Source organism: Clarias gariepinus, chromosome 27 (genome assembly GCF_024256425.1).
Source record: "Clarias gariepinus isolate MV-2021 ecotype Netherlands chromosome 27, CGAR_prim_01v2, whole genome shotgun sequence".
In the NCBI taxonomy this organism is placed as follows: Eukaryota; Metazoa; Chordata; class Actinopteri; order Siluriformes; family Clariidae; genus Clarias; species Clarias gariepinus.
The window spans coordinates 14,979,978-14,995,105 of NC_071126.1; the positions used below are offsets into that span (position 1 = coordinate 14,979,978).

A 15,128-nucleotide genomic window follows, 5' to 3' on the forward strand; every position below is an offset into this window, starting at 1 on the left:
GACCCTGAGAGAAACAGAGCGAGAGAGAGAGAGAGAGAGGCGGGTGAAGGAACCACAACTGGCATATTTATATTTCTCCAATTCGTTGAGTTAAACACAGTTTTTTTTTTTTCTGAGCTTTTTCCCAGCGCAGGTTATGAAGCAGGTGTTTTAAGCAGCCTGGAGTTAATGTTCCCAGATTTCCTCCAGCCAGTTTAATTAGCTTTCCCTTATGCGGGCTCGGCCTCAGCTGGATGAATTTGTAGCAGCAATGCGCACAAACATGATAAATGCTCTTTAAAGTTTGAGTAAAGTTTAATTGTCTTGGCACGGACCAGTTTGAGGAATAAGAAAAATACCAATGTGTCCCAGCAGGAGCCAGACCTGGACTGATTAAGACGGTCTTCCATGTCATTACTCTACTGTCTCCAATTCTCTGCTGCTTATAGGACTAAAAAGGATACCGACTTCCCCACTGTTCTCTTTTTTTTTTCTCTTCCAGCTGTTCATTCCTCATTAGGGAGAACCTCTAAACTCTGTAATATGACATCTCTAGTATAAGAAGATGTGGCTTTGGCAGCTATTGGTATGAAGAGCCACCACGTGAAGGCCACTTATGAACAGGATGTTGGAATTACACGGCGGATTGTATCCGTTTAGAGTTATTTCCTTAATGTGAGGTGGCTTCTAGCGTAACTGGAAATACGGATCCAGGGGTTGTTCTGCTTTACTAAGGGGTTAAGTGTTTTTTCAGAAGTCAGGTGTTGTTCAGCCAGCTCGAATTATTGGCACCCTTCAAGAGAATGGGCCATAAAGTAAACATTAGACACAACTGCTTCGATCCATTGGTGTTGGTATTATAAACTCGGTTTGAAATTTAATCCTTATTATCACTGTGTCAGTGCTCAGATAGCTTCTTGGGGTCACCTGTAAAGCCACTTCAGTAGCAGTGCTTTCAAGGCAGGGTTTGGTCATGACTTTCCCCATTTTTAACTCACTCACTCATTGAATATAACACTTTACTCTGTATATAGCGACTACCCCAGGGGACTTAGGTCATGAGGTGGGGTACACCTTGAACAGGGTGCCCATCCATCACAGGGAACACACATATACACACACATTTACTCACTACGTTTGGGAATGTCAATCAGCATAATCTGCATGTCTTTGGAGTGTGGGAGGCAACCGGAGTACCCGGAGGAAACCCACCAAGCACTGGGAGAACATGCACACAGAGATGGGAATTAAACCTGGAACCTGGAAATTTAGATGCTGAAGTTGTTCTGTTTTACTAAGGGGTTTAGTGTTTTTTATAAGTCAGGTGTTGTACAGCCAGCTCAAAATATTGGCACCCTTCAAGAGAATTGGCCATCAAGTAAAGATTAGACACAACTGCTTCAATCGAAGGCGGGAATTGAACCTGGAAGTGAAAGGCGACAGTGCTAACCACTAAGCCACCATTTTATTTTATTGACTTTTATTCCAGACTACGGTTCGAGGTTACACTACGCCATCAGGAAGTTTTGTTTGTCAAAACATTGTGCTAACGATAAATTGGCCACCTTACGGTAATTGGAATGACTTTGATGGAGTGACTTCGGAACATCATTAACTATACGGCGTTGTGATCATGTTACAAATAAACACAATGTTGCAAATACGATTTCAAAATAATATTAATATCAAATTGCAAGCCTCAGTGGGACTTAAATTCAGTTATTTTGGCAGGAGCACTGTGCGCTTACCACTTGACCACTTGGTAACTGTTGCTGTTGATGCTAATAAATGTGCATACATAAAAAACAGAACGTCAGCAAGTGACTGAAATATCAAATTGGAAAGCAGCCAAAAGAGTAAAAATCCCTGCTAAGCATTCAAGATCTGTTCTGTGAATGTGGATGTGAAGGAGTTTGAATGCTCAGCAAATACCATATCACAGTAAAGTAATTTGCTAACATTACAACAACACTGACACACGAGGTACCCATGTGTCTGCTCCAATATCCAATCTGATCAGCTTTAATGTAATCAGTGGTTGTGGTCTTTCGGCTGCTCCCAGCAAGGGGTCGCCACAGCGGAATACCCAGTCCGCACTACATCTTGGCACAGGTTTTACCCCAGATGCCCTTCCTGACACAACCCTCCTATTTTAACCGGGCTTGGGACCGGCACTGCATCCAGTGGCTGGGAATTGAACCCGGGCTTCTTTTGTCTTCTACCAAATATACTCCTGGTTCGGTAATCGGAGTGTGAATCACAGATGAGAAATCATGGTTACATTAAGCAAGTAGCTTATTAACAGCTTATTTCAAATCTGGCACGTAACTGTTCGTAACATCGCTTTTACTCAACATTTTGATTTCACTTATGGTGCAGGGTAAACGTCCGGCAGATTACTAAATACTGCAGAATTTTTATTAAATTCTGTTTAAAACGCTTTGCGTGATGCTGTGACAAATTCTGGCTGGACAGACATACAGACAGAAATTTTTTTACTGGTTTCCGGTTTTCAAATATATGAAATGTAAAGATATAATTTAAAGAGTGAGATTGGACCAATGTACAGACAAACCATTTTTTTTATTTATATAGATTATGTAAAAAAAAGAAAAAGAAAAAGCACATCTGCATTTATATCCACTGCATGTGGTTTGCAGGCACCTAATTAGAGTGTTCTAAATCTAATTTTCTCCAGTGCAACTTCATTTATACCTACATCTTAATTAGAATCTCTCATTTTGAAGTCTTTAGCTTGAACCGCAGAAGTTATAAAAAAAAAAAAAAAGATAATTCAGGGTTTAAAGATTGTTGACTGGCAGAGGTTATTTTTTTAAGCTCGAACGCTTGTCAAGCGTCTTAATCAACAGTTCGAAACACCACCTCCATAACACGCTATTTGGAAGCTCTTTCTGAGAAAAACTCTTTAAATGCAGCCCCTGAGTTTCACCAAGCTTCACTTGAATTACACCTGGAATCATGTTTGTGGCAAGAACAGCATGAACATGAAAAAAAGCAGCAAGAGTGAATACAAGGAAAAGTGTCCAAACCCAACGACTCAGTAATGCTTTGAGGCTGTTTTGTGGCTGGTGGTTTAGAGACCACCTTGCATAGATTAACGGCATCATGAACTCTGCAAACTTCCAGGAACTGCCTCTAGCAGGAGGTGATGAATTGGCTTTAGATTGAGTTTTGAATAAATAAAAACCTATCACCATCCAGAAAGTAGGGTTTTTACAATAGGTTTTTTTGTATGGGCATCACGTAGAGAATCCGAACAGACTGCTCCGATCCAGCCTCACCTGAATGAGTGTTCAATGGGAATGAGAGGTGTGATGTAAAACTTGATCTGATCGTTTCTCTCTTGTTGGAATAAATCAATTTTTTCTGCATATTTGCCTTATGTACAGTAGGTGACTTGACAAGTTTGTAGGAGGTGAATTTAGCTTCAATTCAGAATTGGAAAACTCTGTGAGAACAAGTCTCTCGAATCAGGGTCCATTTAAATAGTTAAGTTGGAATGTCTAATCGGAATGTTTTCAACCGGAATGAAGAAATATTACTTAATCTTCTATACCACGTAGAGATAGAAGAGAGAACTAAACCAGAGAGCCCGGAGGAAACCCATCAAGCCCAGGGAGAACATGCAAACTCTATGCACACAGACCCCGAGGTGGGAACTGAACATAGATCTTGGAGTTGACTACATCACAGTGCTGCCTGACAAAATATCGTCCATGAGAATGTAGCTATATGTTACATCATGTTAGTCATTACATGCACTTACCACGCCATTTTTTGTTTAAATTAGCATAGAAAAGATTAAATATATGAAAGAAATGTGTGTGTGCTATGCCTGTAGAAGTTTACATAAGTAATGCACGTCTCTTATACATACATGTTAATATGAAAAGTGTGTGTCCTATACATATGAGTTTACTTAAGAAAACTGTAAAGGTTTCAGCAGGAACAAAGCCGAATGCCAGGACACCAGGTACGATTGTAATTTTAATTTTTAAATTGATGATAAAATTGGTGCGAGTGGGGAATGAGTAGCTGAGGTTCTTTCAGCCAGATGTTTCTTGGATAAGTGGTATGAGAGTGAAGGCCCAGACAAGGTGAACAGGAGTCTGTAGTAGTTCGCAGTGATCTGCTAGTGTGGCTAAATACAGGCGGAGCAGAAAGCAGGAACATAGATACTGTAGGTGAGTACTTGGAGCATCCACAGACAGACAGAAACAGACTCCCAATCCACAGGGCAAACACTAGTCAGAGATCAGGTAAACAGCTTTATTAAAGGCTGAGACAGAATCCAATTCCAATAAACAGGCCTAAACGTCAGATATCTGCTTGACATACAGTATATTACAGGGCAGACAATGCAAGTCCAAATTTAACTTTAAAGGAATTAGTAGCTAGTAGCAGGCTGAGGGCAAATCCAAAACAGGCAGAGGCAGATTCACAGACAGATTTGGGAACAGAATGAAGACTGGAGAGCTCAAACGTGATATGAAGAGACACCTCGGTAGAGAGTGAACTGTGGCTGTGGAATTTGTGGAGCTTAGTGCTGATTAGAATGGCAGCAGACGGAAACAACATAGGATATGTATGAGTTTATGTAAGGATATTGTGCATTCTATACATACAGGTGTGTGTCCTGAGCATGCATTTACATATAAAAAAGTTCCATTCACTCACTCTGTCACTCATTCTCCAAGCCGCTTATCCTGTACAGGGTAGTAAGGCGCGGCACACCCTGGACGAGGTCCCGGTCCATCGCAGGGTACACAAGCACACACACTCTCACTATCACAGGTCATTTGGTAACACCTGTTTTATTTTAACTGTGTATATTAGGGATGAGAATCACCAGAGACGACCTGATATTACCATATTATCTCAGGTGCAGATTAGATATGGATTGTAATGCTGTAAGTATCATAATTTTAATTCAATATTATTATTATTATTATTATTATTATTAATATGTTACAAAAAATTTTACAAACTATTCACTCCTACCACATGGGATGCTGTGCTTCCTGCCAATGTGTGAATAGTTTAGAGTGCACCGCCTGTAGGATTATAGAGGAACTGCAACATTTTGTCACCTCAAATGCAAAAATATACAGTGGAACCTTGGATTACAAGCATAATTCATTCCGGAAGCAGGCTCGTATTTCAAAACACTCGTAAACCAAAAAAAAAAATAAAAATACATAAAAATAATTTTGCTTTACATGCGTGCTGTACACACACGCATACAGACACAGAATAAAATGTGTTTTACACACACACACGTGATCACAGTGTTATAGTAAACAGTACACACGTGCAGGGATGTTGATTATACCAGTGGGAGACGAGCACTAAGACCCAGCAGGGGAGACAATTACCCACAATTCCGCAACGCAAGAGAGAGAAAAAACGTTGGTTCAGTTGTGATCATGTGACGCTGACGTCACATCAAAACTAGAAGCACATGCGTGATACACGATACTCGGTACTCGTAAACCAAGACTTCGTTTTCCAAGTCAAAATTTATTGAAAATCTTTGCTTGTCTTGCGGAACACTCGCAAACTGCGTTACTTGATATATATATATATATATATATATATATATATATATACTGAGCCTACACACACACACACACACTTGTGGAAAAATCCTTTACAGGAACCAGATTAATAAGGGAACCCATGCTCATTCCTTCAGCCCTTAAACTGTTCAAGCATAAAAAATTTGTTTGTCCTTTAGGTATGGGTTTATATAAGAAAATCTAAAAATGTGTTCTGTTCTGACACTGTGTGGGAGAGTGTGTGTGTGTGTGTGTGTGTGTATGGAGGAAACGTCCTCAGTCAGGGTAGACAGCCTGGCTTCATTAGCGCCCTGTCAAGGCTGGGACAGTTTCATATTTTGCTCGATAGCTGCTGGGTTCTGGGCGCTGATCCTCATCACCAACACATTTCCTGCACCTGCATGTCCTCAGGTTACTTTCACATGAACACAATGCATTTAAATTGCTTTTCCTCTGAAGTGCATGGAGCTGTGCTTTGACCCCTGCCACAGGCGCCTACCAGATGATTATTACACATTATTACACTTTATTTAAAGTCAGCCTGCCTTATATAACAGGTGTCTAATCATGTGGCGAGATTTTCCTGTCTCATCAAGTTTCCGCTTGTTTCCCTGCAAGTTCCACTGAAATCGAATCTCAGCCTGGCGTGTAATGATGAACAGAACTGTTTAAATGCGGTCATTGTCCCCTCATACTTATATAATCAGCCTGTGTCAGCGCATATATACAAGAGGGATGTTTGTGTTTCCTGTTGTCCAGCTGTTGGGCAATTTCTTACACTGATGACTCCGTAAATCACTGCACTCATCTCTACAGGATTAAGGAAATGTACCTGAAGATCAGGACTCTCTCTGGAGTGGTTATCAGGGTGAGAATCATGTCCTTGGGAGAATTCAGTAGATTATATAGCACACTTCAGGGCTTAACCATTTGTCACAGCTTGATTGATTTACGCACAAATAACATGTTGTTCATGATGGTGTGAGGACCTGCACTTAGGACATGATGTACTAAAGGTTTATTTGTGAGGGAAAAAAAATGTGATGTACAAACTGATTTCCAGACAGGATCATAGGAGGATTACGTCTTTCAGAATTAATCATCTGTTTTGTTTATGTTCCATAATTAATAATTAAAAAGTTAACAAAGTGGGAAAGAAAAAAAAAACAGGATGAACGCAAATGTGATTCCCTTGAAAAGTCACTTTGGAAACATATGAATATAATTAAAGGGCAGGTATTAGATCAATACAATTTAGATACAATAATGCCAAATTTTAGATACAAATAAACCATTTTTATAACAGTTTATGGAAATGATGTCCCAGGTTCCTAGAATAATGACTTGTGTAATGATGACTACTTTATCACAGTAACATTAGTTTAATATTAGATATATTTCCAGCATTTGGTGTCAATAAAATTTAATAAGATTCACTAAAAGCGGAAAGCACTTCTGTCGACATTCTCTCCTTTTTTTGTTTTTCAATGTCTCTAGAATACAGAATTTTTCATATGTGTAACGAGTTTCATTTTCATTCAGAAATTTATTTCCAGGATATCTAGATTTACTCTGACTATCATGACTAATGATCATACTCAAAAACCTTATTCATGTATTGTTTTCTCTGGCAACCTTCGTCTCCGCTGTTGTTCTTTGTAAATCACTCCTTTCGACTGCACGCACAATTTATCCCATTACGCACACAAATTAGCTTTCTTATGTGGGATCTAAAGAAAGCAAGGCCTTGGGGTATGTGGAGATAAACCAATATAAACTGGGTTTATGGAGTAAAATCATACTTCCTTTCTCCAAAGCTGCGTCTCAAAATGTGTTTAGAAGAGGAAACTAGGAAACTCACATCCATGATGTGACTCTCCCGTTCCACTACAGTACATTCCAAAGGTGCTCTATTGGATTGAGATCTGGTCGTTTAAGGACAGTGACCTCATTGTTATGTGCAAGAAATTAGTTATGGGTCGTTCATGAATAATTTGTTCTTTTTAAACAAGTCTTTAATGTAACTCAGAAGAACAAGTAGTCTCGGAGAGTGATTCTTTCATTTTATACTGGGCGCGCAAAGCATCGCAAAAACCTCTGTATGTAAATGAGTAGTTACCTTTGAGTCTTTGGTCCGAATCGTTCGTTCTTTTGTCACATGACTGATATAAAAGAATAAACGACTTGGACTAGAAGACTCATGAGAAGAACCGTTCAGTTCTGTTTCCTGTGTAAGGCACTGCATAGCATCTAAGAGAGTCACGTGACAAAAGAAATGAACGATTCGGACCAGAAGATATGAGAGGTGAGCTGCTCATTCTGTTTATCATAATATGTCCTTAGCTGCATTGTAATATTTTCATTACTGGAACTATAGCTAAAATTTTTGTATGTAGACGTGTTGGGAGTCTGTTTATTGAAAATGTAACATTTTAACTTTATTTCCGATCAAAAGAACGAAATGAACTGAATGACTCGTTCATTTTGATGAATGAGATTCAAAGAACCGAGTCACTAAAATGATCCAAAGTTCCCATCACTACAAGAAATCGGTTTGAGATTATTTAAGCTTTGTGACATGGGACGTTAAACTGTGGTCATAAAGAGATGGCAATGCTTAGCAACAATATTCAGGGAGACAATGCTCAATTGGTAATAAGGGGCCAAAAGAGTGCAAGGAAAATATCTCCATACCATTACACCAGCATCTGCAGTCTGAGCCGTTGATACAAGGCAGGATACCATCTGAAAGAGAGTCACAGCCGAACTGGATGGAAATCTGTCCAAATTTTGTTAGCCCATGCAAATTGTATCCTGAGTTTCCTGTTCTTAGATGACAGGAGCGGCACTTCTACCCATGTAGCCCACCTGCTTCAAGGTTCTACGTGTTGTGCATTCAGGGATGCTCTTTGGCATACCTCTGTTGTATTGATGTTGTTGCCTTTCTATCAGCTCGACTCAGTCTGGCCATTCTCCTCTGACCTCTGGCATCGATAAGGCATTTTCGCCCAGAGAACTGCTGCTTACTGGATATTTTCTCACTCTTTTTCAGACCATTCTCTGTAAATCCTAGAAATTGTGTTGTGTGCAAAAATCCCAGTAGATCAGCAGCTTCTGAAAAAATCAAACCAGCCAGCTTGGCACCAACAATCATGCAATGTTCAAAGTCACTTAAATCACCTTTCCTCCCCTTCGTCTTCTGGGGAAGATCTTGACCATGTCTACATGCCTAAATGCATTCAGTTGCTGCCATGTGGTTAAGATATTTGCGCCAATTGTGTACCAAATAAAGTGTCCAGTGAGTGTAAGTGGACTGCTGGAAACGTCTTGCACACCTCCATTTGGAACAGGCGAAGACACTATACAAATCTGTGGTTTAAAAAACTTTTGCTTTATTGATGCTTGAAGTACTTATGTAATCCCGAGGAGAGCCAACATTAGTGATGCTGTCATGCACAGATCCCTAACCTCTGAGCTACCAGTGCCCTTGAATAATTAACAGTTAATAGCTTTCTCAAGGACCTGACCGTGGGAGTGTGGGAGAGTTTTTCTGGTCACTAAAACAGAACCCTGACCTTTCAGCTACCACTACCCTTGTAATGTCTGAATGGAGCTAATTACATTTCATCTCTGTTCCACTGTGTAAGAAAAGAAGGACGGAGATTTTGTCTTTAGGGCCCAATTACTGTTACCACACATTTCATACTGAAGGGATTTTTACCAATTATAAAAGTCAACTCCAGTGCTCATTCCATGTCACAAAGGTTCTTGCTGCGGCAGATGATTTATCTTGTCCTTTAGCAGAGACAAAAGCTTCAAAGCATATTCAAATAAAACTATATTGTTTGCACTCCGGTGGTAGATTAAGTCTGTGGTTAGCATGTTGAGATCTGTGCTTTTGTTTATCTGCTAGTGTAAAGTTAAATAAGTGGAAGACTCAACATACGAGCACCATCTGTGACAGAGAATCGCCACCTCACAGTATCTACGATGATGTAACTATACAGAATATGTATATATGTAACAGTATAGGGTCTGTGTATAAAAACTTGTATGAAGTAGATTGTAGTCAGTAACATGTGAGACAGGGAAGCGCATCGGCTGCTGGTCATCTCAGGGACACTGATGGTATGATAATACCGCTCTTTAGTTATACGAAGGACTGATTACTTGAATCTTAATTGAGTTACTTGACATTTCATTAATTTACTATAGTGCTCATTACAAGAAAAAGAGTAACTTATGGTATGCTGTGATTGTTGTTTAAGTTTAAATGTATTCACAAAAAATGTAATATGATGTGGTGTATTACATGTCCTTTAAAGGATTAATAGAATAGTATGTGTTAATTGTTTTAGAAGTAGTGATTTACCTGTTATTTACCAGGAATAGTGATGTACCCTTTTTTCTGGTTTTCATTTAAGGTTATCGACCTTGCTCCCTCTCCCCCACTTGGTCAAATCTATTTTGACTCCAGATTCCAGAGTTAATTCCCCTGTCTCCACATAAGTTTTGTTGTCCTCTGATAAAGCAGATTGAAAAAAAAATACTGTTCACTGGTTTTATTTGTGTCTGAGGAAGCATGTGCTAACCTTCCAATTCCCAGTTGGTAACTGTCAGGTTACAGGGTGGAGTGGTTAGTTTGTGAAATTGACCAAAACAAGTGAGGTAGAAATAAAGGAATATTCAAACAACAAAAAAATCTAAAAGGATTTGTCCTGTTTTTTTTTTCCAGGAGAGGAGAATTTGCTGGCGATCCTGAAGAGGCGATGGTGGAAGTACATGATCCTCGGCGTGATCGATATCGAAGCCAACTACCTGGTCATTAAAGCTTACCAATACACCACACTTACCAGTGTACAGGTTAGTGTACAGTCTTTAAAAAACCTGTTTTTTTCATACAACAGAATTTTATATGCTTAGTCAAAAATTTGTGAGTTTGTGAAAAAAAACTCGGGTGATGCTGTAGCCTCTAGCAGCCGGGGGTCTGGAGAGAGATAATTGGCTGAGCTCTCTTAAAGGGGAGGAATTTAGTCACATCCAGCCAACCATAACCGCACTGTTGGGAAAGGCATAACACATTCGGAGGACAGCTTCCCATCGGCATAACACATTTGGAGGATTCGAAGGTGTTATGCCTTTCCCAACAGTGCGGATATGGTTGGCTGGTGTCACGTGATAGTCTTCGAACCTCCCCGACTGGTGGGCATGGCCTTAATGTGGGAGTGCCATAATAGCGAGTGGGAATTGGATATGGCTAAATTGGCTCAGGGGTAGCTCAGTGGTTAAGGCGGATCGGAAGGTCCCAGGTTGAAATCCCATTACCACCAAGTTGTTCCTGTTGGGCCCTTGAACAAGGCCCTTAACCCCTTAACTGGTCAGATGTATAATGAGATCAAAATGTAAGTCACTCTGGATAAGGGCATCTGCCAAATGCCTAAAATGTACATGTAAAATTGGGCGGGGGGGAAATCACCCCCTATCCCACCTTCTCAAAATCTCAACAACTCAAAATCTATAGGAAACACTACACAAGGAATTTGGAAAGCTCAGGCTAGATAAAAGGAAAAAACAAGGAACTAGTGAACGTACACACATATAGTTTCCAAATGGCCAGGGAGCCTGTTTCAAGGAGTTCCAGGCACAAACAAGGGGACATCCTCGATGGGCCAACCCATTAAAGGGCACACACACACACACAAGCACTAAATTAGCCTACAACATCACTCTGCTCCCACAGGTGGACATAATAAGAAAAAACAAGACAGTAGTGATGACAAGATAAAAAAAAAAAATAGAAGCACATGGTGCTTGTTGCTGTCAAAGGGAATCAATATGGCACGAATAAAAGGTCGCTGTCACAGTATGCACCTCCACCAGCAACCCCAGTTCTCACTGAGGTTGCCGTAGCAACGTAACAGATATGGTGACGTGACCTTTAGTCACGTCACGCTGATGCATTTTTTGTTGTTACAGAATGAATTTGGCTCATATAAATAAAAAGAATGACCGGTGATTACATAAGTCAGTAAAACGGTGCAGATCTGCTCAAATGTAAATTTATCAAAATAAGTATTAAGTAGTAAAATAAGTGTTGATTTTATTGCTACATGGAAAAATAAGGCGTTTATTTCAGTTTTTATTAGTTAGGATAGTCTGAACTCAAAAACATTATTTTCACTTTATGTCTAATTGTGTTTATATAGATTCTTGTTTAATTTCAGACTGTTAAATAAATTTAAAAAAATATATATTTTTCTTTTTTCAGTCAAACTTTCTGAGTACTTCATTACAAAATTCTAATCACAGGCATGCACTATGATCTATTTCTTTCTACTACATTAAAAACACAGGAAAATCGCACTGTACACTCAAAGATGTATTACACACACACAAGTGGTCACAGTTTTATAGTAAACAGTACACGCGTGCACGGATGTTGATTAAACCAGTGAGCGACGCGCACTAAGACATAGCAGGGGAGGCGATTACCCACAATTCCGCAGCACATGAGAGAGAAAAACCGTTGGCTCTGTTGTGATCACGTGACGCTCAGCGTCAAAACGGCCCATACAGTACATGATACATGATACTCGGTACTCATAAACCAAGACTTGTTCGTTTTCCAAGTCAAAATTTTTTAAAAATCTTTGCGTTACTCACAATCCGAGGTTTTACTGTATAATTATTTTTGGTCATTGAAACAACCAGAAAAGTGAACATATGTATTTGTGCTTTGCCTATGTGACTCCTTATTTTGGGTTAGTCTTGTTCGTATAGTTAATAAAATTATTCTTCTTATTTTTTTATTTTTTTTTAATTTTCATCTTCAAATTTTTTTTCTTAGGTTGTAAGGAAAAAAATGTCAGTGTATTTTCCACCATCATGACCCCTATATATGTATTAAAATACTTAATATAGTAATGCAAGAAAAAAAAGGCTAGAAATGCTCATGCTTTTAAGGGCAACACAGTTCTTTAGAATTCTCTTTTTTTTTGGTACTGTGATGAATTATCCACAGGCGCTCTTCTTGTCCTTGCCAGTCATTTATAAATCATTGTTGAGTTCTTGATGGATTATAGATCAGATAGATAATTTTTCTTTTGTGTCTTGCAGCCATGTGCCCAATGGCCAGCAGCTATTCCTTTGTTCAAGTGTCTTCTTTTACATCCTCTGCATTCTTTTCAAGCTGTATTGTTTACGTTTTGGTAGAATTTGATCTCATTGAGGATTTTGAAATAACCAAGACAGAGATTGTAAAGACAATGTACTTGATAATCAGTAAAAATCCATCTTCATTCAAAGCTTTAGATTGAGACAGGAGGGTTCCTTTGGTGGGCTAGTGGTTAGCATTTGTCAGCAAGCTCTGTACAACTTCTTTTGATTTTTCGTGATGTTCTGTTAATGGCTCTTCATCAACATACCGGTTTAAAGTACATTAACAGACAACGATTATCATCCACCACTAGCTGTAACGTTCATGTATAATAGTGTTGCAGTAATAAAACACTTTCCTGGCCGGTGCTTGTCAGTTAATCTTTCCTGAAACGTTGTTAGTCGTGAAGCAGCCTTGTTTAGCACAAGATTAAAAACCCTTGATTAGTCAGAGGTGAGCCTAATGACTATTAGATCTCCTTCAGACAGAGAAAGAGAGATTGATAGAATGATTGATTTGTTTTTTTTTTGTTTTGTTTCGACGGCGTTCTGTTAGTGAATTGAAGGCTGAAAATGATATGGATCGACCTGTGGGAGTCTATGTGTGGGTCTTGATACAGGGTTTTATTAGAAATCCAACAAGGCAGAGAAATCTAGACAGATTCAGAAGAAGAATTGAGGCTCAAGCAATTGGAATAAACTAGGAAAGAGTAAACTAGAAAAGGACTTAATCAATAAGCAACATAAACAAGATCAATTTAGAAAATCATATGTACTGCAAGAAAGGCTTTGTCATGTTGTTATATCACTAGCAGTCTCAAAGAACTGAATGCACAACTAGTACTTGGAAATCTATTATTTTCTCCCATCAGCATATTCCAAAGTGATTCGTTTTCTTTAAACCAGAGCAGTCGGCTAAGAATTCAAAGATATATATATATAAAATATTACAGCCATGCTGATATTCAGTACAACAGCATGACCTTGAGTGTGATATTGCTTTTACACAGCACTTCCACAAACACCATTCATTATCAGCAGGTTGTGATTTGTTTGTTTATTTAACCAGTTATTTTGCTCTGCCAACACATATCCTTCTACTATTGGTGGAAAAAACAAACCGCAACTGTCAGGGCTGGTCATCGACGGTTAGTGTAAGTAACATGGGAGAAAGTAGTTATTAAGGTAGTACGTTCTTAATGGTTCTTAAAGGCGGAAACTTCCTGAGAGTAAACCATTCGGGTGGAGGACAGTCCTGGAAAAACTTTAAATATTTTCTTTATATTTCCATTTACTCCACTTCCTAATACAGTATGCGGCAAAATATACAGTACAGAAATAAAAAGATGACCAAAATTACATTGTTGTTGTTGGCGTACTGAGAACGGAAAGGGATTGTTCTGCCACCTTTTTTAAACTCATGACCACTTGTTTATGAGCGGAAATAATACTTGACTATAAATATTTTTTTCCTCATTTAAGAGACTCATTGCCAACAACAAATGCAAAACACAACTTCCTTTAAACTACTGGGAACACCTGTGTCTGTGTTACCTGATACCCAAATGCGTGTCCATGGTGCATAAGTTTCAGTACTGTATATTTTGACGAATACTGTATTAACTAACTTCTGACAAATAGCATTAATTCAAAGCTAGAGCGCTGTGTAGAGTGTACGATCCCTTGTTCCACACACTAAGTATTGCCCTTGATTAGGGATTAGAGAAGGATTTAGGATTCAGCCTCGTATTAGAAGCTAGTTAGCTTTGTAGAACAACACTGACAATTTAGAGACGATTCAGAATGACATTCAAGCAAATACTACAATATGTTGTTAAAAATAAAGTATCGTTTGAGATGACAACATTATTATTAGTGTTTTCTTGCTGAAAGTGCTTTCATGACTGGTTTTGAATGTGGGTTTTGGGATTTAGCGACTCTCCCCTCTTTCCAATACTGCAGACTGTACCGACCTACTTCCGCCCATGCCGGCAACTGGCACTTGGTGTAATTAAGGATTATTAGAAGACCTGTAAAGGTGGAATGTTACATATAGTTAAACGTCCCAGTGCTGTTATCGCCTATTATTACCACTTATGGATTATGCCCCTTTTCCACTTCCGATTACTTGGTCAGAACTAAATGTTGTATAACAGAGAATATTCATGTATAATAAAAACTCGCTCAGTTACATTTGAAATTGTGGAATATACACGAGCAACAATTATATATAATTCCTGTTAATACTTATGTTAATGGTTCAGATTAATGTTTAAGTGGACACTCCAATAAATGGATTTCCATGAGAAGTTGTTTACATTTACAGAAGGATGTCTTCAGCATCAGGGATTTGTACCAACCAAACTGTTTTTATAAGAATAAAAAAGAAACAAGCAAAGTATTGAGAGGGATTGT

The 15,128-nt window shown here is 38.8% G+C and overlaps 1 protein-coding gene across 1 annotated transcript in view; it reads left to right on the forward strand.

Moving 5' to 3' along the window:
• slc35f1 (solute carrier family 35 member F1) overlaps positions 1–15,128 on the forward strand; it is a 140,964-nt gene that overhangs the window by 80,695 nt on the left and 45,141 nt on the right. Inside the window, exon 3 of the mRNA XM_053489551.1 lies at positions 10,294–10,421. Coding sequence (XP_053345526.1) covers positions 10,294–10,421 — 128 coding nt within the window. The remainder of the gene's footprint in view (positions 1–10,293; positions 10,422–15,128) is intronic.